This window comes from Carcharodon carcharias, chromosome 11 (genome assembly GCF_017639515.1).
Source record: "Carcharodon carcharias isolate sCarCar2 chromosome 11, sCarCar2.pri, whole genome shotgun sequence".
Lineage (NCBI taxonomy): Eukaryota > Metazoa > Chordata > Chondrichthyes > Lamniformes > Lamnidae > Carcharodon > Carcharodon carcharias.
In genome coordinates, this window is record NC_054477.1 from 43,193,050 (window position 1) to 43,216,764 (window position 23,715).

The 23,715-nt window shown below is 42.6% G+C and overlaps 1 protein-coding gene across 4 annotated transcripts in view; it reads left to right on the plus strand.

The window, feature by feature from the left end:
• The first annotated feature begins 386 nt into the window (after positions 1-386).
• LOC121284276 (NEDD4-binding protein 2-like 2) overlaps positions 387-23,715 on the plus strand; it is a 44,307-nt gene continuing 20,978 nt past the window's right edge. For 2 of the 4 annotated variants that reach the window (XM_041199621.1, XM_041199625.1), the window contains exons 1-3: positions 387-480; positions 2,155-3,179; positions 18,667-18,791. In XM_041199621.1, the coding sequence (XP_041055555.1) occupies positions 478-480; positions 2,155-3,179; positions 18,667-18,791 (1,153 nt within the window). In that variant the 5' untranslated portion in view covers positions 387-477. The other 2 variants (XM_041199622.1, XM_041199623.1) reach the window with 2 other exon arrangements.

The window sequence follows — 23,715 nt, forward strand, 5'->3', positions numbered from 1 at the left end:
ATCTGGATAGAGTAGATAAGGAGAAACTATTCCCACTCGTGAACGGATGGAGAACGCGAGGGCAAAGTTTTAAAGTAATTTGTAATAGAAGCAAAAGTAATGTATGAAAAAGTTTTTTCATGCAGCGAGTGGTTAAGGTCTGGAGTGTACTGTTTTGAGAATGTGGTGGAGGCAGGTTCAATGGAGACCTTCAAAAGGAAATTAAGACTTGTTAATGAGGAAGAATGTGCAGGGTTAAGGGGATGAAGGTAGGGGAGTGGCACGAAGTGAATTAATTGCCAGTGAGAGTCAGTGCGGACATGGTGGGCCAAATGGCCTCCTGCACTGTAACAATGTGATTGTATTAAGACACGCCCAGCTCATTGTGTTCTGTGGACTACAACTCCCATCAGGCTGTGCGGCAAGTGATGTCAGTCGCCCGGGGATTTTCCGTTGGTGATACGATTGGAGTCAGGTCCGAGCTATGGTGTGAAGAAGATGGTGTGTTGGTGTTTTTTTTTTAAGACTGCGTGTGAATTTTGCTGCTTCTCAGTTGTTGCCAAAACTTATCTGGTTGCAGAAATGTTGTGGAAGATGATTTGACGCTTAGGCCTAGTTACGGTCTTGGCCTGGGCACGGCTGGCCGTGAAGGTTGTAATTTACCGCTGATTTCTCTTTCGTTTTGCGGTATGGAAAATGAAGCTGGCTGGAAAGGATCACTTTGTGTTTTTTGGGGGCGCATGATGTGGGATGGCGAACATTAGTTCAGGACAGGTCACGGTCGCCAGGTGCTGTTCTCCACGTTCGCAGCTTTGGTCCTGAACGATTTTTGGCGAAGAGCTGTAATGTCTGCTTTTAATGTTTGAATATTTTTATAAAAATTGCTTCTGAGTGCAGTCTATCTTCGTTTGTAAGGAAGTCACGCTCGTGGTTTCTGCTAATTAAACAGCTACATTCATATATAAAGTTATGGAACTTCGGGTTGTACTATTTATTCAAAATTCCGGTGCAGTTCTTACAGCTTTTTTATCAATGTATGTGGCAGCAGAACTTGCTGCTTTTCCGAGTGTATGTTGTGAACATGTACAGTTGTGTGTTGTCACATCTGTCAACAATGGAAAAGAAAGACTTTAATTTACGTTGTGCATTTCAGGACTACCGACGTCCCAGAGCGCTTCACAGCCGATGCAATATTGTTGCAATGTGGGATACGCGGCAGTGAATTTATGCACAACAAACTTCCACGAACAGCAATATGATCATGACCTATTTTTCTTTAATATATATGATTATGTTTGAGAGCTAAATATTATCCAGGACACCAGGGATAACTCCCCTGTTCTTTGAAATAGCAATGCCTCAGCACTGCACTGGAGTGTCAACATAGATTTTATAGGCAACTTGAGCACATTCAAACATGAGTGACAATTTCAGAATAATAAAATGCTGGGTTAACTATTTAGTTTTCTTCATATTCTCATTAGGTAGATTAGAAAGGGACGAGAAAACTTAGCACTGCTATGCAGCACAATTTTTTTTTGAAAGCCAGAGCAAAGTAGAAGTTTCGTTGCAGAGGATGTGAGGTAGTTACAGACAAAAGAAACAAAAAAGAATGAAAAGTTTGAGCTGCAACTTGCCTAAAAACTGGAATTTTAATTCCTGATGATTTGAAAACTTAAATTGACCAGGAATATGAACTTGAAAAATGCATGAACCTTTCCTTTTCTGAATGACTTCCTAATTTCAAAGTTAGAAAACCGAAATCTTTCAGTGCACACACATCTCATTCAAAGAGTGGTTTTGCACAAACAAAAATATCCCTGATCAAAACTACTGGAATAAAACTCTTTAGCAATGTGGAAATTACACTAGTTCTGATGAAGAGTCATACAGACTCAAAACATTAACTCTGTCTTCCTCTCCACAGATGCTGTCAGACCTGCTGAGTTTTTCCAGCTATTTTTGTTTTTGTTTCAGATTTCCAGCATCCGCAGTATTTTGCTTTTATCTGTGGAAATTACATGAGACTTGTTCAGATTTTTAGCTGCATTTTGGAAAAAAAAATTTTTAAATGTGTAGTCACATTTGTAGTCACAACGCTTCAAAAAATTTTCATGCATGACCAGAGCAAAAACTCTTTCCACATATTTAACCAGTGCTTATCTTGTTTTCCAGATGTCTGATGTAGAAGTTAATACTGAGTCTTTGGAAACCAGTGATGGTGGAACGAATATCCCATGTTCAAAAAGACAGAAAACTGAGAGCACTGCTACACAAAGTAAATATGATTGCAATGAACTGCCTGACAAAGAAAAAACTAATGATGCTGAACAGCAAAATGGAACTGAATTCCCCAACCTACACAGCAATCACAGCTCTCTGAGAGAGAGCATGGGGAATGAAACGTCACCAGTTTCAAAATTTGAAGAGGACAATGGGCAGCATAATGAGAAGAATGGTATTACTGTACCTGAAAACAATGCTGAACTTGAAAACGAATTAATTCTATTTTATAAAGAATTGGAAAAAATTGAAAATGAGACTGATTTGCTTGTTAATGAATGTGTGGACGGTTCACAAGGTTCAGCAGGACACATAGGAAACGTTACAACAAATAAACATGAAAAAAACAAGATTGGTAAGAAGTGCAAAAAGATTACAAATGATAAAGCTCAAACTGTAGGTGACCCATGTACTGGCAAATCACAAATTCCCACCACTGAACACTCATGTGATGCACATTGGCATACTGTCATGACCCCCTCAAGGCCTCACTGGAACCACCCGCAAGCTTTCATAGGACCGCAAGGACCGCTTCTGCCAAGGTTTAATATCCCGCTCACTTATCAAAGGTACAGTGGCTCATCACAGGGGTCAGTGCCTTTTCGCCAGGACGAACTGTTTTTAAGTAATGGTTATGGCAATGACTCCAACAGAACACCAATCCAAGCAGAAAACAAGAGTTGTGATATTCAGGCATGCCCCACCAACGACTACACAATGCAACCTGAGCATAAATATTTTTATAACTCTGGCGCACATCAAAATATGGAGGGCCGGCCCAATATGCTGAGGCCTGGGCTAACTAACTTGTGTCAGCAGTATCAGAAAACAGAACAGCATTCAAGACCAGGTATTGGAGGTAAAGAGCTCGTATTTATGCGTGGTCCACCAGGCTCTGGAAAATCTACCCTTTCGCGGTAAGCTTTATTTGAATTGTTTACCATTCCCAGTTAACTGTTGATAATGGTAAGTTCGAGTTTTTTGACATTATTTTGATCCAATTGTCAGTCTACTTGAATGTTAAAGTTCTTCCATCATAATCCTTTTCATCATTCAGACTGTGGATAACAGAGTTTATTGCTTGAAGCAGGGACAAATTTGTGTTTTTTTCATCTCCTGAAGATATATGCAAATCTTAATGCCAAAGTTGGAAGTTCTGAACCTCCAGTTAATAAATTCCAGAAAGCTGTTTAATACAGTGGGCAGTTGAAGAGGAACATCCTTTTTAAATGTTGGGTTTTACATGGAAACAATAGCATTCTGCAGCTTTACAAGCTTTTCGAGCTTATGCATTTTCAAGAAATTATTCTCAAAGTTAGTGATAACACTCATATTTGTTACTGTAATAATGTTACCTAAAAATGTACAGTTTCGAAAAGTTCAATGTCAGCTCATACATTACCCATTCCTGCTTATTTGTATGTTAACTTCTGTTATCTCATTTCTAAGTAACAAAATTTTTTAAAATTTAAAAGTAAATATTAATTGCACCTTTTCTGTGCCTTCATAGCCTTATTCATTCATGCGATTTGGGCATTGCTGGCAAGGCCAGGATTTATTGTCTATCCCTAATTGCCTTGAGAAGGTGGTGGTGAGCCACTTGCTTGAAACACATGGTGTAGGTACACCCACAGTGCTGTTTGGGAGAGAGCCCCAGGATTTTAACCCAATAATAGTGAAGGAATGGTGATATGGTTCCAAGTCAGGATGGTGTGTGGCTTTTAGGTACTGGTTAAAATGTTGAACACTTCGAATACCTTGGCAGCCACCTCTCAAAAAGCCGCCATTGACGAGATCCAACAGTGCATCAGCTACACCAGTTCAGTCTGTCAGCAAGTGTTTGACAACAAAGACCTCTGTAGTCAATTGAAGTCCTGGTGTACAGAGCAGTTGTCATCGCCAAACTCCTGTACTGCAGTGAGACCTGGACTGTATATTACTGACACATCAGAGGCTTGAGAAATTCCATCAGCAATGCCTCTGCCACATCGTCTGGATTCAATGAGAGAATCATCAAATAAACGCTAGTGTCTTTCTTGATGGCACCCCCACAGGCACTCAGGCAAAATTCCTGCAAAATCAACTTTGATGGACTGGATATGGTATCTGGATGGCTGGAAGGCATCTCCCTCACTAGGTCCTATTTTCTCACCACTCAACTGGCCAGCGTTCCAAGGGAAGGACAAAGGAAATGTTTCAAAGACAATCTGACGCTGTCCTTGAAGCGTGGCAGCATTGATATTAATGAGGTGCTTGCTGCCAATCTTTCAAAATGGCAACAACTTACTCATCAAGCTGCATCACACTTTGAGTCACAACGTCTTAATGACGAGGCAGAGTGAAAGAAAAGGAAGCAAATCATTCACTCCAGATCCCACTACCTTGCGGGTCATCCTGCCCCATGGGCCCAAAGGCCTGTTCAGTCACGAGTACCCAGTGACAGAACCTTTGACCCTGAGCAGATGTCATCCCCTAACTGAGGAACAGCCGACAATGATGAGGTACAAGTGTTATCATGCTTAATTGCCCTTGTTCTTCTGGGTGGTGGCATTTGCAGGTTTGGAAGTTGCCTTCAAAGGAGCCATGCATCTTGTATATTGTATACACTGCTGCTGCTGTGCACAGGTGGTGGAGGGGATGAATGTTTAAGGTGGCGGGTGACTGCTTTGTTCTGGATTTTTTTTTTATTCACTTACAGGAGGTGGGTTTCACTGGCTGAACCAGCATTTATTGCCGATCCCTAGTTGCTCTTGAGAAGGTGATGGTGAGCTGCCTTCTTGAACCACAAGAGTCTATTTGGTGTAGATACACCCACAGTGCTGTTAGGAAGGGAGTTCCAGGGTTTTGACCCAGTGACAGGCAATATATTTCCATGTCAGGATGATGAGTGACTTGGATGAGAACTTCCAGGTGGTGGTGTTCGCATCTATCTGCTGCCCTTGTCTTTCTACATGGTAGTGGTCGTAGATTTGGAAGGTGCTGTCGAAGGAGCCTTGGTGAATTCCTGCAGTGCATCTTGTAGATGACACACACTGCTGCTACTGTGCATCAATGTTGGAGGGAGTGAATGTTTGTGGATGTGGTGCCAATGAAGTGGGCTGTGTTGTCCTAGACAGTGTCAAGCTTCTTGAGTGTTGTGGGAGCTGCACTCATCCAGGCAAGTGGGGAGTATTCCATCACATTTCTGACTTGTACCTTTTATATGGTGGACAGGCTTTGGGGAGTCAGGAGGTAAGTTACTCATCGCAGGATTCCTAGCCTCTGACCAGCTCTTGTAGCCACCATATTTATATGACTAGTCCAATTCAGTTTCTGGTCAATGGTAACGCCCAGAATATTGATAGTGTGGGGTTCAGTGATGGTAATGTCATTGAACGTCAAGGGGTGATGGTTGGATTCTCTCTTGTTGGAGATGGTCATTGCCTGACACTTGTGTGGCGTGAATGTTATTTGCCACTTGTCAGCCCAAGCCTGGATATTGCCCAGGTCTTTTGGAATGGACTGCTTCAGTATCTGAGGAGTCATGAATGGTGCTGAACATTGCGCAATCATCAGCAAACATTCCCACTCCTGACCTTATGATGGAAGGAAGGCTATTGATGAAACAGCTGAAGATGGTTGGGCCTACGACACTACCCTGAGGAACACCTGCAATGATATCCTGGAGCTGAGATGAATGACCTCCAACAACTGTAACCATCTTCCTTTGTGCTAAGTATGACTCCAACCAGTCGAGAGTTTGCCACTTGATTCCCATTGACTCCAATTTTGCTAGGACTCCTTGATGCCACACCCGGTCAAATGCTGTACTGGAACAGCTTGGCTAGAGCCACAGCAAGCTCTGGGGCACAAGTCTTCAGTACTATTGCTGGAAGGTTGTCAAGGTCCATAGCCTTTGCAGTATCCAGTGCCTTCAGCCGTTTCTAGACATCACGTGGAGTGAATCAAATTGGCTGAAGATTGGCATCTGTGTTGCTGGGGCCCTCCGGAGGAGGATGAGAGGGATCATCCACTCAGTACTTCTGACTGAAGATTGTTGCAAATGCTTTAGCCTTATCCTTTACACTGATATGCTGGGCTCCTCCATCATTGAGGATAGGTATATTTGTGGAGCCTCCTACTCCAGTGAGTTGTTTAATTGTCCACCACCATTCAAGACTGGATGTGGCAGGACTGCAGAGCTTAGACCTGCAATGGTTGTGGGATCACTTAGCTCTGTCCGTGACTTGCTGTTTGGCACGCAAGTAGTCCTGTGTTATAGCTTCACCAGGCTGACACCTCATTTTTCGGTGTGCCTGGTGCTCCTCCTGGCATGCCCTCCTGTACTCTTCATTGAACCAGGGTTGATACTCTGGCTTGGTGGTAATGGTAGAGTGGGCATATAGCCCACTGATACGGCCAAGCCACGAGGTTACAGATTGTGTTTGAGTACAGTTCTGCTGCTGCTGATGACCCACAGTGCCTCGTGGATGCCCAGCCTCAAGTTTGTTTGAAATCTATCCCATTTAGCATGGTGGTAGTGCCACACAATATGATGGAGGGTATCCTCAATGTGAAGGTGGGACTTCACCTCCACAACGACTGTACGGTGGTCACTCCTACTGATACTGTCATGGACAGAGGCATCTGCAGCAGGTAGGTTTGGAAGTTGCTTCCAATGTTGAGCTTCTTGAGTGTTGTTGGAGCTACAGTCATCCAGGCAAGTGGAGAGTATGTTGGCCATCAAGCTTAAGCCCCATACCAAGATAAATTCCATTTGGTTGAAAACTGTTTCCAACTGTATCAGTTGGTTGAAATTCAAAAGGGTCTAATTTTTAATGCAATTTTATAGCCTTAGAACAAAGCACTATTATTTCATGGTAGACTCCTCATTGTTCAAGTATGTCCAAGCTGCAAATAATTTCATTGCCTTCTGTGTGTCCTAATGGCTAAAGAGTCTGTTGCAGGATCAGCGTGGGCATTCCCAGAACTGGCAGTTCTCATTGTGTTTGGGGAAGCCTAAGTAGCTGCGCCATCTCTGGCTGCCTTCTAGGCATGGTGAGTTTGGTTTAGATGGTCCTCAATATGCTGAACTCAATTTGGTACTTGCTTCCACATGGGCCAGTCGGCTGCAGTTTTCCCCAGACAGGTGATCTACAATGCTCAAAGTTTCTCTGGCATATTTATGTCAGTTGTATTGACCACCTTAAAGTTGTTTGCCCTGAGACAGTTCCCCATAGAAGATCTGCTTGAGGATTTTCTAATCCATGTGAGAGACATGGCCTGCCCTCCTAAGTAAATGGTGGTCTCCATGTTGATAAACCCAGCATGGTGGATGACCTAGTTGTTTGTAACTTTGTTCTGTCATTGAATTCTCATGATGGATCTGCCTTTGGAAGCTCATTCAGAGCTTTGACCGACCGCCTATAGCAGACCCAGGTATCTGCACCAGACAGCAACGTAGTAAGGACAGTGGTCTAGTTGACTAGTGGAAGAGTATGATTTTAGTCTTCAGCTTAGTGCCATGCTACTTCTCGAAACATTTATGAATAGAAGCAGCTACATGATCCAAGACTTGAGTAGACATCCCGAGGTACTGCAAGCACAAGCACCAAGACTGGTTTAATGAGAGTAATGAAAACATCTCCAATCTTCTCCAGAAACAGCTTGCACACAGTTTTTGAGCAGTCAACAACCAAGCATCAATCCTATAAAAATACTAAACATACTAGCTCCAGTGTGATCCAGTGGAACAGGAAAATAGGCCGAAAGGTAAGATGGTTGAGAAGCAGTGGCAGCCATTTGAGATCTTTCATAACTTTCAACAAAGATATATTCCATTGAGAAAGAGAGACTGTACGAGAAGGATGCACCATCCATTGTTAACTAAGGAAATTAAAGATGGTATCAAATTGAAAGAAAAGGCATACATTGTGCTGCAAAGATGAGTGGTAATTGTGAAAATTTTAGAAACCTGTAAAGGCTGGCTTAATCCAATTTTTCTCCCTATATTTGTTTGAGCGAAAACTAGCAAGAAATATGAAAGTTGCTGCAAGCATATAAAAGGAAGAGAATAGCAAATTCCTTTTGATGGTGAGACTGGAGAATCAGTAATACGAAACCAGGAAATAGCAAAGGCTTTGAACAAGTATTTTGTATCTATCTTCACGGTAGAAGACACCAAGCATCCCAAGAATAGTAGAAAAGGGCAGGGAGGAACTTAAAACAATCTCAATCTCTAGAGGAAAAAGTACTAGGAAAACTATTGGTACTAAAGGCTGGCACATCCCCTGGGCCTGATGGCCTGCATCCTGGGGTCTTGAAGAAAGTGGTTGCAAAGGTTATAACCTTTAGATTCTGGAAGGCCCCAGAGGGCTGGAAAACCACTATTTAAGAAAGGAGGGAGACAGAAAGCAGGAAACTATAGGCCAGTTATTCTAATAGGGAAAATGCTGGAATCCATTCTAAAGGAGGGAATTACAGGACATTTAGAAAATCATAACACAATCAGACAGTCAACATGGATTTGTGAAAAGGAAATTGGATTTGATGAATTCTTTAGAATTCTTTTGAGGATGTAACAAGCATGGTGGACAAAGAGGAACTGGTTGATGTAGTGTATTTGGATTTCCAAAAGGCATTCAATAAGATGCCACATAAAAGGTTGCTGCACAAGATAAGTGCTTTTGATGTTGGGGGTGATATATTAGCATGGATAGAGGACTGGCTAATGAACAGGAAACAGAGTAGGGATAAATAGGTCATTTTCAGGTTGGCAGCTGTAACTAATGGAGTGCCACAGGTATCAGCGGTGGGGCCTCTGCTATTTACAATCTATCTTAATGACTGGGTTGAAGAGGCAGACTATCTTAGCCAAATGTATTGCTGATACAAAGATAGATAGGAAAGCAAGTTGTGGAGGATGCAGATAGGTTCAGTGAGTGGGCAAAAAGTTGATGGATGGAATATAATGTGGGAAAATGTGAGGTTGTCCACTTTGGTAGGAAGAATAGAAAAGCAAAATATTGAAATGGAGAGAGACTGCAGAATGCTGTGGTACAGAGGGACCTGGGTGTCCTTGTACATGAATTACAAAGAGTTAGCAGACAGGTTTGGCAAATAATTAAGAAGGCAAAATGAATGTTGGCCTTAATTGCAAGAGAACAGAGTATAAAATTAGTGAAAATAAAAATACCTGGAAAATCTCAGCAGGTCTGGCAGCATCTGTGGAGAGGAACCCAGTTAAAGTTTCGAGTCCGTATGACACTTCAACAGAACTAAGTAAAAATAGAAGAGATGTGAAATATAAGCTGGTTTAAGGGGGGAGGGGTGGGACAAGTAGAGCTGGATAGAGGGCCAGTGATAGGTGGAGATAGCCAAAAGATGTCACAGACAAAAGGACAAAGAGGTGTTGAAGGTGGTGATATTATCTAAGGAATGTGTTAATTGAGGGTAGAAAGCAGGACAAGTAAGGTACAGATAGCCCTAGTGGGGATGGGGTGAAAGAATCGAAATAGGCTAAAAGGTAGAGATAAAACAATGGATGGAAAGACATTTAAAAATAATGGAAGTAGGTGGGAAAAGAAAAATCTATATAAATTATTGGAAAAAAAAGCGGGGGGGGGGAGGTCAGGGTGGAGAATCAGAAAGGGGGTAGGGATGGAGGAGAGAGTTCATGATCTAAAATTGTTGAACTCAATATTCAGTCCGGAAGGCTGTAAAGTGCCTAGTCAGAAGATGAGGTGCTGTAGTAGACTAAAGTGAAATGTTGCTTTACTTGAAAGGAGTGTTTGGGCCCTTGGACAGTGAGGAGAGGGGAAGTAAAGGGGCAGGTGTTGCACCTTCTGCAGTTGCATGGGAAAGTGCCGTGGGAGGGGGTTGAGGTGTAGGGGATGATGGAGGAGTAGACCAGGGTGTCCCAGAGGGAACAATCCCTGCGGAATGTCGCCGGGGGGGTGGGGGCGAAGGGAAGATGTGTTTGGTGGTGGCATCATGCTGGAGTTGGCAGAAATGGCAGAGGATGATTCTTTGAATGCAGAGGCTGGTGGGGTGATAAGTGAGGACAAGGGGGACCCTATCATGGTTCTGGGAGGGAGAGGAAGGTGTCAGGGTGGATGCGGGGTAGATGGGCCGGACACGGTTGAGGGCCCTGTCAACCACCATGGGTGGAAAACCTCGGTTAAGGAAGAAGGAAGTCATGTCAGAGGAACTGTTTTTGAAAGTTGCATCATCAGAACAAATGCGACGGAGGCGAAGGAACTGATACAATGGGATGGAGTCCTTACAGGAAGCTTCTACCTCCTACCCAAAATCCACAAACAGGATTGTCCCAGCAGACCGATCATGTCAGCCTGTTCCTGCCCCACAGAAATCATTTCTTGCTATCTTGACTACATTCTCTCTCCCCTTGTCCAGTCCCTTCCCACCTACATCCGTGATTCCTCTACATCATATCAACAATTTCCAGTTCTCTTGCCCCAACTGCCTCCTCTTCACCATGGACGTCCAATCCCTCTACACCTCCATCCCCCACCGGGATGGTTTGATGGCTCTCCACTTTTTCCTCGAACAGAGTCCCGAACAATCCCCTTCCACCATACTCTCCTCTGTCTGGCTGAACTTGTTCTTACACTGAACAATTTCTCCTTAAACTCCTCTCACTTCCTCCAAATGGGTACCCGCATGGGCCCCAGTTATGCCTGTCTCTTTATGGGATATGTGGAACATTCCTTGTTCTAGTCCTACTCCGACTCCTTCCCTCAACTCTTTCTCCGGTACATCGATGATTGCTTCGATACTGCTTCATGCTCTCGTCTAGACCTGGAAAAATTTATTAATTTTGCTTCCAATTTCCACTCTTCCATCATTTTCACATGGTCCATCTCTGACACTTCCCTTCCCTTCCTTGACCTCTCTGTCTCAATTTCTGGTGATAGACTGTCCACCAATATCCATTACAAGCCTACCGACTCCCACAGCTACCTCGACTACAGCTCCTCACGCCCTGCTTCCTGTAAGGACTCCATCCCATTCTCTCAGTTCCTTTGCCTCCGTTGCATCTGTTCTGATGATGCCACTTTCAAAAACAGTTCCTCTGACATGTTTTCCTTCTCCCTTAACCGAGGTTTTCCACCCACAGTGGTTGACAGGGCCCTCAACAGTGTCCGGCCCATCTCCCGCGCATCTGCCCTCACACCTTCCTCACCATCCCAGAAACATGATAGGGTCAGCATGCCGGCAGCGGCATTCCGCAGGGATTGTTCCCTCCGGGACACCCTGGTCCACTCCTCCATCACTCTCTACACCTCAACCCCCCTCCCACGGCACCTTCCCATGCAACTGCAAAAGGTGCAACATCTGCCCCTTTACTTCCCCTCTCCTCACCGTCCAAGGGCCCAAAGACTCCTTTCACGTGAAGCAGCATTTCATTTGCACTTCCCTCAATTTGGTCTATTGCATTCGTTGCTCCCAATGCGGTTTCCTCTACATTGGAGAGACCAAACGCAGACTGAGTGACCGCTTTGCAGAACACCTTCGGTCTGTCCGCAAGCATGACGCAGACCTCCCTGTCGCTTGCTATTTCAACACTCCACCCTGCTCTCATGCCCACATGTCCGTCCTTGTCCTGCTGCATTGCTCCGTGAAGCTCAACGCAAACTGGAGGAACAGCACCTCATCTTCCGACTAGGCACTTTACAGCCTTCCGGACTGAATATTGAGTTCAACAATTTTAGATCATGAACTCCCTCCTCCATCCCCACCCCCTTTCTGATTCTCCCCCCCACCCTTGCTTTTTTTTCCAATAATTTATATAGATTTATCTTTTCCCACTTATTTCCACTACTTTTAAATGTATTTCCATCCATTGTTTTATCTCTACCTTTTAGCCTATTTCGATTCTTTCACCCCACCCCCACTAGGGCTATCTGTACCTTACTTGTCCTGCTTTCTACCCTTAATTAGCACATTCCTTAGATAATATCACCACCTTCAACACCTCTTTGTCCTTTTGTCTATGACATCTTTTGGCTATCTCCACCTATCACTGGCCCTCTATCCAGCTCTACTTGTCCCACCCCCCTTAAACCAACTTATATTTCACATCTCTTCTATTTTTACTTAGTTCTGTTGAAGTGTCATTCGGACTCGAAACGTTAACTGTGTTCCTCTCTGCAGATGCGCCAGACCTGCTGAGTTTTGCCAGGTATTTTTATTTTTGTTTTGGATTTCCAGCATCTGCAGTTTTTTGCTTTTATAAAATTAGTGAAGTTTTGCTACAGTTTTACAGGGCATTAGTGAGACTGCACCTGGAGTATTATGTGCAGATTTGGCCCCTTTACCTGAGAGATATACTTGCATTGGAAGATTCAATAGGCTGATTCCTGGGATGAAGTGGTTTGGCTTGTGAGGAAAGGTTGAGTAAGTTGGGCCTGTATCCATTGGAGTTTAGAAGAATGAGAGATAATCATATTGAAACATATAAGATCCTGAGGGGTACTTGACAGAGTGCATGTTGAGAGGGTGTTTCCTTCCATGGGTGAATCTAGAACAGGGGCCACAATTTAAAAGTAGGCGGTCTCCCATTTAAGATGGAGATGAGGAGGAATTTCTTCTCTCAGAAGGTCATTAGTGTTTGGAATTCTCTTCCCCAGAGAACAATGGAGGTTTGATCATTGAATGTCTTCAAGGATGAGTTAGACAGATCTTTGGAAAAACTCAGCAGGCCTGACAGCATCTGCGGAAAGGGATACAGTTGACATTTCGAGTCTGTATGACCCTTCATCAGAGCTAAGACATATAGAACTGAGATGAAATATAAGCTAGGAGAATGGGGTGGGACAGGAGAGCTCAATAGGGGGCCAATGATAGGTGGAGGCCAAGAAGAGACTGCCAAAGATGTCATAGACAAAAGGACAAAGGGGTGTTGACGGTGGTGATATTATCTAAGAGATGTGCTAATGGGGACATTAAGGGAAGCAAGCTAGTGGCGGAAGGCCCTAGTGTGGGTGGGGTGGGGGGAAGGGATCGAAATGGGCTAAAAGGTGGAGATGAAACAATAGATTGAAATAAATTAAAAATAGGAGGGAAGAGAAAAAAATAGTTGTTTAAAAAGAATTTTATAAATTATAAGAAAAAGGGAGATCAGAAAGGCGATGGGGATGGAGGAGAGAGTTCATGTTCTGAAATTGTTGAACTCAATATTAAGTCCGGAAGGCTGTAAAGTGACTCGTCGGAAGATGAGGTGCTGTTCCTCCAGTATGTGTTGAGCTTCACTGGAACATTGCAGCAGGACAAGGACGGACATGTGGGCATGAGAGCAGGGTGGTGTATTGAAATGGCAAGCAACAGGGAGGTCTGGGTCATGCTTGCAGAGTTCCGCAAAGCAGTCTCTCCTATGTAGAGGAAACTGCATTGGGAGCAGCGAATGCAGTGGACTAAATTGAGAGCAGTGCAAGTGAAGTGCTCCTTCACTTGAAAGGAGTGTTTGGGCCCTTGGACGGTGAGGAGGGGGGAAGTAAAGGGGTAGGTGTTGCACCTTCTGCGGTTGCATGGGAAGGTGCTGTGGGAGGGGTTTGAGGTGTAGGGGGTGATGGAGGAGTGGACCAGGGTGTCCTGGAGGGAACCATCCCTGCGGAAAGCCGCCGGGGGAGTGAAGGGAAGATGCGTTTGGTAGTGGCATCATGCTGGTGTAGACAGAACACCTTCGGTCTGTCCGCAAACATGACCCAGACCTCCCTGTCGTTTGCCATTTCAACACACCACCCTGTCCCCATTAGCACATCCTTTAGATAATATCACCACCGTCAATGCCCCTTTGTCGTTTTGTCTATGACATCTTTGGCAGTCTCTTCTTGGCTTCCACCTATCACTGGCCCCTTATCGAGTTCTCCTATCCCACCCCCTTCTATTAGCTTATATTTCATCTTATTTCTATATGTCTTAGTTCTGATGAAGGGTCATACAGACTCGAAACATCAACTGTAATCCTCTCCGCAGATGCTGCCAGTCCTGCTGAGTTTCTCCAGCTATTTTTGTTTTTGTTCTAGATTTCCAGCATCCGCAGTATTTTGCTTTTTATCTTAGACAGATCTTTGTTTGACAAGGGAGTCAAAGGTTATGGAGGACAGACAGGAAAGTTGGAGTTAAGACCACAATCGGATCACCCATGACCTTATTGAATGATGGAGCAGGCTCAATGGGGCGAATGATCTACTCCTGCTCCAATCATTAATGATCTTGAGAGAAATGCAGAACAATTGAAATACAAGCAATACAAATTGATATTACAGCTGCAGTGTCTAGCTGAGAAGTATGATCTGTTTTTTTGCTATGCGCTAAACACTGTATATGACCCATCCACCACAACATTTGCTGCTATTCTAACAGCTGGGAAATTAACTAACAAGGCAGCTATAATAGAAAGTTGGCATGAGCACATTGCCGAGCACCTCATCTCAACAGATTCTCTGCATCAAATTGAGCAGTTGCTTGAAAGAGCCTGCCTCTTCCTCCTTCCGCTGAAGAGGTGATACGACCAAACGAGACAAAGCCCCTGGCCCAAATGGCATTCTATCAGAGATTTGGAAGTGTAATTGTACTGAGCTTGTTAACAAACTTACAGTCATCTTCGTGAGCATCTGGGATCAGGAAAGAGTTCCACAGGAGCTCAATCATGTCAACATAGTGTGCATCTGGAAACAGAAAAGACCCAACAGTATATACAGCAACTATCGAGAGAATATTTTGTGTCTCGATTGCAGGAAAGATCCTCGCGAGGGTCCTGTTAAGCCGGCCACTAGACTGCCTTATAGATGATATCCTCCCAGAACCTGTGTGGTTTTAAGGCAAATCAGCGGGATAACCGTAGCAAAATGTTTGTAGCAAGGCAACGAAAGAAAAAAACAAGCAGAGAGCAACTTCAGGCTCTATATATGTTATTCATAGACCTAACAGAAGCTTTTGACGGTGAGAGTCAACCTGGTGTTTGCTGCTTGCTCAGCCAGGATGCTCAAACAATCCTGTGCCTACTGCAGGATGGCATGTTTGGATGTGTTTGTGCCTGTGGTGAGATGTCCAATGCCCTTGCGATAACCAGCAGCATTAAAGGAAGGATGTGCTGTGGCTCCCCAACTCTTCAGTCTCTTTGCTGCAATGCTTAAGGAAGTCACCAGAGACATGCCCGCAGGCATCATCATTTGTTTTCGTTCAGGGAAACTCTTTAATCTTTCTAGACTGCATGCCTCCACCAAAGTCAGGAGTCAGGCAGTAATCAGGGAGCTTCTGTTTGCTGATGACTGTCCCTGAGCTGGCCACAATAAGCAAGACATCCACACTAAGGGAAACAAATTCTTGAGTGTTGACAAACGCTCGGGTGTTTAAATCACTGGCTCCAAAACCCAGGTTACGCAGCACTGGACTTAACCGTTGATGGCACCAATTTCAAGACTGTAGAAAAATTCTCCATCCCTTATCTGTTACCTTGGCTCCAGTATTAAAAAGAGTGAACCTGTGCCACAGGCAGGTTTTTTTTGTCAATATAATCCCATCTATTTTGCTACTATCTATAAGATGTGTTTGAGCTGTTAACATTTGCCAGTCTCTCTTAATTGTTTGTATGTGCAATTCTAGTCATGTGACATTAGTATTATTTTCCTAATCTGCTATTTCACTTGGAGCTATTGAGAATTTAGGACAAAGGAAGGGAGGTGGCTAAAATGCTATCATTGAGGACTTTGTGTGGGAGGGGGGGTGGATATCAAATTCTGAATAACCTGCCAGGGGAATACACCAATGAAGAAAGAAGATAAAATAAATTAGATCAGTTTTAAACTTCTGTCATCAGGGGATGGCAAGTATCTGTCAATATATGGTCCCTAATCCAGTAAGATTGTTTATGTCTATTTTTCCACAAGAATTTGAATTTTTTCAGTGAAGTTGTTTTTTGTGTGAATAACTTCATTAATGTTTTTATGCAAAGATTTCAGCTTTGTTCAAAATCTTGTGTTTGACGTTAACACTTGACCAACATCTATCAAGCTATTATTGGCTTCAAGGAGATGGCATAGACTGGAAGTTCAGAATTTCCCATCTTGCATCATTTGGATGTTGGCATATGGTAGGCTGACATAACTGCAATGTTTTAACTCCTTGTGGTGTATGAGGATTTGGATTTTCTAAATTGATTAAACACAAACTGCAGAATGATTCTTATGTGAATTGTTCATGAACTGTTACCTTTTTAGCCTAGAGAAATAACTTGAGGCAGAAATCACTAGCTGGACATACTCAGCTGGAAAGAAAGTGCCTTTAGTTCTCCTAACTTCTACCTTTTTCCATGAATCGATCTTGAAAGTTATAGAAGTAATTGGGCTTTGATTACGATTTTGCTAGTTGAAGCAAAGTGTAACTTGGTGTATGTATTTGCAAATGGTGTTCACACTTTTTTATACCCTTCAAGTTAAATACCATATCCTGAAAAATGTGTGGTACGCTCCTTATGCTGCAGTTATATACATACAACAATGTTAGATGCTTCTGACCTGTACTTCCACAGTCTGGTTTGGAATTGAATAGAACCTTCCAATTTGCAAAGTTCCCTGACCAAATAACTAAGCAGCTGGTACCTCTGTTGTTGTATAGGGCAGTTGCTTCACCTTGGCAGTAAGATAATACATTATACATGGCGTGGTATAAAACGCCTGCCCTCAAAGCAGTGGGACTTCAGATTTGTGAGCAAAAGAGGGGAACAGGGGCTTGTGTGTTTTTTGAGCAAAATTGATTTTGCTAATGCTATTTGTAGTAATTCAGAATTGTCTCCTTGCCTCGGATTGTTTCCATGTCTCGGATTATGAGAACGTTGTTTCTCATTTTTAAGTTCATTAGTCGTGGAAGGAATACGCTAAAGTCTCCCTGTACTAATCTATAGGTGGATGTCATCAAGAGATATTAATGTCTATAATGTTATTGGAAGTTATTTTTAAAATGGAATTGTAGTAGGCTCTGTGTCTCTGTGTTTGACTGTGTGTGTCTTAATGTTGAAGAGCCATACGGACTTGAAACATTAACTGTGTTCCTGTCCGCAGATGCTGCCAGACCTGCTGAGTTTTTCCAGGTATTTTTGTCTTTGTTTTGGATTTCCAGCATCCACAGTTTTTTTTGCTTTTTACTTTGAAGTATGGTAGTTTGAGATGTTAATTAGGTAAACAGTAAGGAATTTAAAAAGGTTAAGTGTACATTTGCATTTGTTGAATAAATCATTCAAGAGTGAGAGTAAAAACTTGCACCTAGCTGAGAGATGCCAAGCAATGTGTTTATATTACGAATAAAATTAGTGGGATGAAGATGTTGTTGCTAGAAGATATGACAGTAAAAGCCTAGGATACCATGGAAAATTTACATTCAAAGGGGAAGCTAGGTATAAAGAGGGAAAGGAGATTGTGTGTGATGTAGAGGCATTTGAGATCTAACCAGCCTGTAAGCCAACAACTGTGTTTGCAAGGAGCCTCATTTTGAATTTGTACGGTCAAATGTGCTCTGCGTGATGCCTGTTTAAAGCCTATGGATTACTGTTGCCTTGGTGGAGTTTTACCTGGGAGTGATTAAATTGAGGATTTGTTTCAGAGTTATTATGGTCGTAATCTGTAGACATGTATATGTTTAATTTGTTAAATTAGTAAATGTTTAATTTAGTTTTATATAAAAACCTCTTGAGGCTCAATGGTCTTATTCCTGAATTCAGAGCTGCATCTCAAACATACCAATTAAAAATATAGGTTATGACAGTTGTTTCAAGTTTCCCTGTGGGATTTAAACAACTCAGTCTTTACCAACTGCTGTGTCATAACAGTGGACCAACTGTTGTTTCATTTGAAATGGAGCTTGGTGCTGACATTACAACTGTCAAATATCGCCATAAACAAATCCAGATTCTCTGTTGGTTGCTGTTATGTTAGATATTTTGTATTGCCATCTGTGGAAACCTGTGAGTACTTGAAAATGTAATTGTGATTACTGGTAATGAGCAATTATACTTGGCACTGAGCAAGACAACAAATGAAATAGATGGCATTCATATTTTGTAACAAATACTTAGCTAGATTTAGTTTTTTAAAGTGCTTAAAGAGAAAAAAAAAACTTTTGCTATGGATAAATTTTAAGATTCAGGAAGCAAATCTGTATTCTTAGATAATGCATCCATTGCTCTAGACTATATTAGCCCATAATTTTTACTATTATGTTTGACATGATATAAATACATTTGTAATGGGGGTCTCATATCATAGCTATGTTGCAATAAATGAGCTTTTTTTAAAAAAAAATCTTTCTGATGGGCTAGGATTACCGATTTAATGTGCTGTATGATTTTATCTTTCCAAAAGTAATTCAATTGGCAATGTAATCATTCTTGAGTATTTCAATTTGCAGGTTGCTATTAGCTCAAAATCCTAATGGTGTGGTGTTAAGCACAGATGATTATTTCTGTCAGAATGGAGTTTACTGGTTTGACCCCAATTTCCTTGGAGAAGCTCATGAGTGGAATCAGAACAGAGGTATGAATTGTGTTTTGTTTGATATCACTCTGGATACCTCAATCTGCCTGAATTTTGTTTTGTTGCTTCTGATCCGAAAACCTCAGATAAATGTGTGTAGAAGCTGAACAGTCAATTTCCTGGATAACAAAGGACAAACGTCATGCTTTATAGAACAGCTATGTGAATGGCGAAAAAAGTAGCCTGCGAATATGAATGTGTCATAATTAGCTGTAGGCTGTGTCTTTTAAACTTGTAAGGTGAAAACACACAGCCATAAAACAAAATATGTAAGAGTTTAAAGTTCCCATCATTTATCAGTGGTTTCAGAAGTATCCTTTAAACCATTGAGGTATACAGTTATAGAAAAGTTCAATGTTCATTGAATAAATGCATTTTTTTTCTATGATAGATTTTTAGGTTCCGAGAGTGTTGTCTTCTAATTTAAAAAAAATTGTATTCTTGACTCAGCCTTCATGTACCATAAAGCTTTAAAATGTATTGATTTGTGAGTTAAGAATGCATCTTCTGTGGAGCTCCTTTTAAGCTGCTTTTATATTCGAGCCACTTCAGTTCACATTTGAGGAGGCTGGATTGTGCAGTTTATAGCACGGAAGTCAGTTGCTCACCAGTGACAAAATTATAGTGATAAAAACAAGATAAAAACAGAGATAAAACTCAAACTCAAGTTCTGTCGAAGGGTCATGAGGACTTGAAACGTCAACTCTTTTCTTCTCCGCCGATGCTGCCAGACCTGCTGAGTTTTTCCAGGTAATTCTGTTTTTGTTTTTGGTTTACAAAATTATAGTTGTTGTTTGTCATTAGGGCGGTGAGTCTGCCACTGAGACAAAAGGACGCCTGATTCAGCGGTTTGATAGCCAGCTGATTACTTGAAGAATTCTTTTCTGACATATTCTAAATCTGACATCAATTTTACTGTATGGCAAGGGGGTTGTGCTATATTGTTTAACTTGTTCCATTTATTATCTTCTCTCCTTGTGTAAAATTCTCACTCACTCGTGGTTTTCTAAGACTGAAGTCATTGAGTTTTTCTAACCTTTCCTCCTGGATCACCACCAAGAGGAGAGAATTACCTCTTACATTTCTGTACCACTTGCATATTTACTTTGTCCTGTGTTGACCAGAACTAAACACTTGACTGATAAAATTGTGGTTTGACTTGACTACTCGACAGTCCAGCAAAGTGGTTGGTCTGAGATTTATCCTCTTTAGTTTGTTTGTCTCTGTACTGTACCTAATCAGTGAGCTTAATATATCTTCCATTAGCGCTCAGGCTCTCGCCTAGCTAATGTGACCCCATTCATTATGTAATCCCCCAAGCTCTCCAGTATAAATCACAGTAATCTTAATTTCTTTAAACTATGCTTAACCATTGAATAATTAATTGCTGATGAGTTTTGACACAATACTGTGTGCAATGTATGTTTCACTACTTTTGGTGTTATGATCATAAGAAATAGGAGTAGGCCACTCAGCCCCTCAGGCCTGCTCTGCCATTCAATAAGATCATAGCTAATCTGATTCTGGCCTTAACTCCATTTTCCTGTCATTCCCCCATAACCCTTGATTCCCTTGTAGATCAAAAACCTGTCTAGCTCAACCTTCAATATATTCAATGATCCAGCCTCCATTGCTCATTGGACAGTAGAATCCCAAAGACTAATGATGCTCTGAGAGAAGAAATTCCTCCTCATCTCAGTCTAAAATGGGACACCCCCATAACCCCAGTTCTAGATTTCCCCATGAGGGAAACACTCCAAGCTTAATAGTGCCTTATGTTTAAACTTTGATATGCAGCCTGTAAAATTTGTTTAGGGATCTCTGAGAAGAGAAAGGAACCACATTGAGAGGGTGTTTGAGCCTTTGAATAATCAATGGACTTTTTTTTACATTCATTCACAGGATGTGTGCTTTGCTGGCTGGGCCAGCATTTATTGCCCATCCCTAGTTGCCCTTGAGAAGGTGGTGGTGGTGAGCTGCCTTCTTGAACCACTGCAGTCCATGTGGTGTGGGTACACCATGGCGGTGTTAGGAAGGGAGTTCTAGGATCTTGACCCAGCGACGGTTAAGCAACGGCAATATATTTCCAAGTCAGGATGGTGCGTGACTTAGAGGGGAACTTCCAGGTGGTGGTGTTCCCATCTATCTACTGCCCTTGTCCTTCTAGATGGTAGTGGTCGTAGTTTTGGAAGCTGCTGTCTAAGGATCCTTGGTGAATTCCTGCAGTGCATCTTGTAGATGGTACACACTCCTGCTACTGTGCGTTGGTGGTGGAAGGAGTGAATGTTTGTGAATGTGATGCCAATCAAGCGGGCTGCCTTGTCCTGGATGGTGTCAAGCTTCTTGAGTGTTGTGGGAGCTGCATTCATCCAGGCAAGTGGGGAATTTTCCATCCCCCGACTTGTGCCATGTTGATGGTGGACAGGCTTTGGGGAGTCAGGAGGTGAGTTATTTGTCGCATGGTTCCTCGCTTCTGACCTGTTCTTGTAGCCACAGTATTTATATGGCTAGTCCAGTTCAGTTTCTGGTTAATGGTAACACCCAGGATGTTGATAGTGGAGGATTCAGTGATGGTAATGCGATTGAATGTCAAGGGGCGATGGTGATGGACTGCTTCAGTACCTGAGGAGTGTCAAATGGTGCTGAACATTGTGCAATCATCAGCAAACATCCCCACTTCTGACCTTATGATGGAAGGAAGGTCATTGATGAAGCAGCTGTCGATGGTTGAGCCGAGGACACTACCCTGAGGAACTCCTGCAGTCATGTCCTGGAGCTGAGATGACTGACCTCCAACAACCACAACCATCTTCCGTTATGCTAGGTATGACTCCAACCAGAAGGGATGTTTTACCCCTGATTCCCATCGACTCCAGTTTTGCTGGGACTCCTTGATGCTGCACTTGGTTAAATGTGGCCTTGATGTCAAGGGCAGTCACTCTCACCTCGCCTCTTGAGTTCAGTTCTTTTGTCCATGTTTGAACTAAGACTGAGACAAGGTCAGCAGCTGAGTGGCCCTTGCGGAACCCAAACCGGGTGTTAGTGAGCAGGCTATTACTAAGCAAGTGCTGCTTGATAGCAGAGTTCTGCATCTTGTTTAAGTTTTTGTAGGTTGGTGTGGATCCAAGCAGAATATATACATAAGTTAAGACACTGCAGGTAATAGAAATCTGAAATAAAAACAGAAAATGCAGGAAATTTTCAACGGAGCCGATGTTTCAGGTTGATAGCCTTTCATGAAAACAGTATGTTGGTACAATTAATATCCTGGTAGTTAACATTGACCAGAAACTGAATTGGACCATCCATATTAATACTGTGGTTACAAGAGAAGGTCAGAGGCTGGGAATTCTATGTTTAAGTAACTTGCCTCCTGATTCCCCAAAGCCTATCCACCATCTACAAAGCACATCAGGAGTGTGATGGAATATTCTCCACTTTCAAGATCAGTGCAGCTTCAACAACACTGAAGAAGCTTGAAACCATCCAGGACAAAGCTGCCTGCTTGATTGACAGCCCACCCACCATCTTTAAATATTTACTCCCTGGACCACCAACACACAGTGGCAGCAGTGTGTACCACCTACAAGATGCACTGCAGCAACTCACCAAGGTTCCTTCACCAGCAGCTCCCAAAATAGTGACTTCTCCCCCTAGAAGGACAAGTGCAGCATAAGAACACCACCACCTGCAAGTTCCCCTCCAAGCCGCACACAGTCGTGGCTTGGGACTATATTTCCGTTCCTTCACTGTCACTGGGTCAAAATCCCTGAAGCACCTTCCTAATAGTACTGTGGTTGTACCCACACCACATGGACTGCAATGGTTCAAGATGATGGCATACTACCACCTTCTTGAGGGCAGTTAGGAGTGGGCATTAAATGCTGGCCTAGCCAGCGACACCCAGATTTCATGAAAGAATAAATGTGTGCGCTTTTTTAAATAGTGTCTTACTTGTCATGAAATATTGTGCATCATCTTGCCTTTGTCATAGAGGATATCAAGCACAAAATATAAAAAGGAAGGGTTATTTAAAAAAAAAGATTTTGAGATAGATTACAGGTGTAGCAATTCGGGGATTTCTGAGGCGAATTCTAGTGTGAACAAGGTAATATCTAAAGGTTCAGCACCATTGATGGAGTGGAGGAAGGTGGGGTTAATGCACATTAATCCAGAGAGAAATGGGATAGTGTAGGGTAGAAGAGCCAAGATGATTTGAGGTATAAAATGGAGGTCATGGAAAGATTCAAGGAAGAGGATTTTGAAGCCTGGGGACAGGTGGCCTACAGAAGGTGACAAGGGCAGGAGTGTTGACTGTTTGAGACTTGCACAATAGTAAACACACTGCAGAGTTAAAATTGTTTTATGGATGATAGGTGGTAGGAGATCAATGAGATTATTATAGAAGTCTTGCCTTAACTCAGAAGTTTTTGATAAGATCATTAACTTTGATTTGGGTAGAAGGATTAATGGACACTCTTAGAGGTGGAAGTAAGCAATCTGGCTGACATTGAATGTTGCATTTGAAGCTCACCACGTGTAACAGGATGAGGCTCGGTACTTTTGGATTCCATTTGAGTCAGCAGCTGACAAGTTCAATGAAATGGTTATCTGAGGCATAAAGTTTTTTGGTATGTCAGGAGCATGTTTTGTGGTATGTTTATTTTGACTTGAATTCTTCTTGTCTCAGACTCAATACCTGACAAGCAATGAACAGAAGGAGACAAGAGCTTGAGCATGAGGTGGGGGCATATGGAAGCAGATAAGGAAGGCTATGTAATCCCTGTAACTGTCTGTGCAAGTAAGGCTTCATGCTTTGTGGGAGGAAGGTCTCACTCTCGTAGAATGAATCCTACTGCTTGGCTCACCCCAGGCCCCTGTATGGTTTTGCGAGGTAACCAAATAGATGAGCTAAATAAATTCC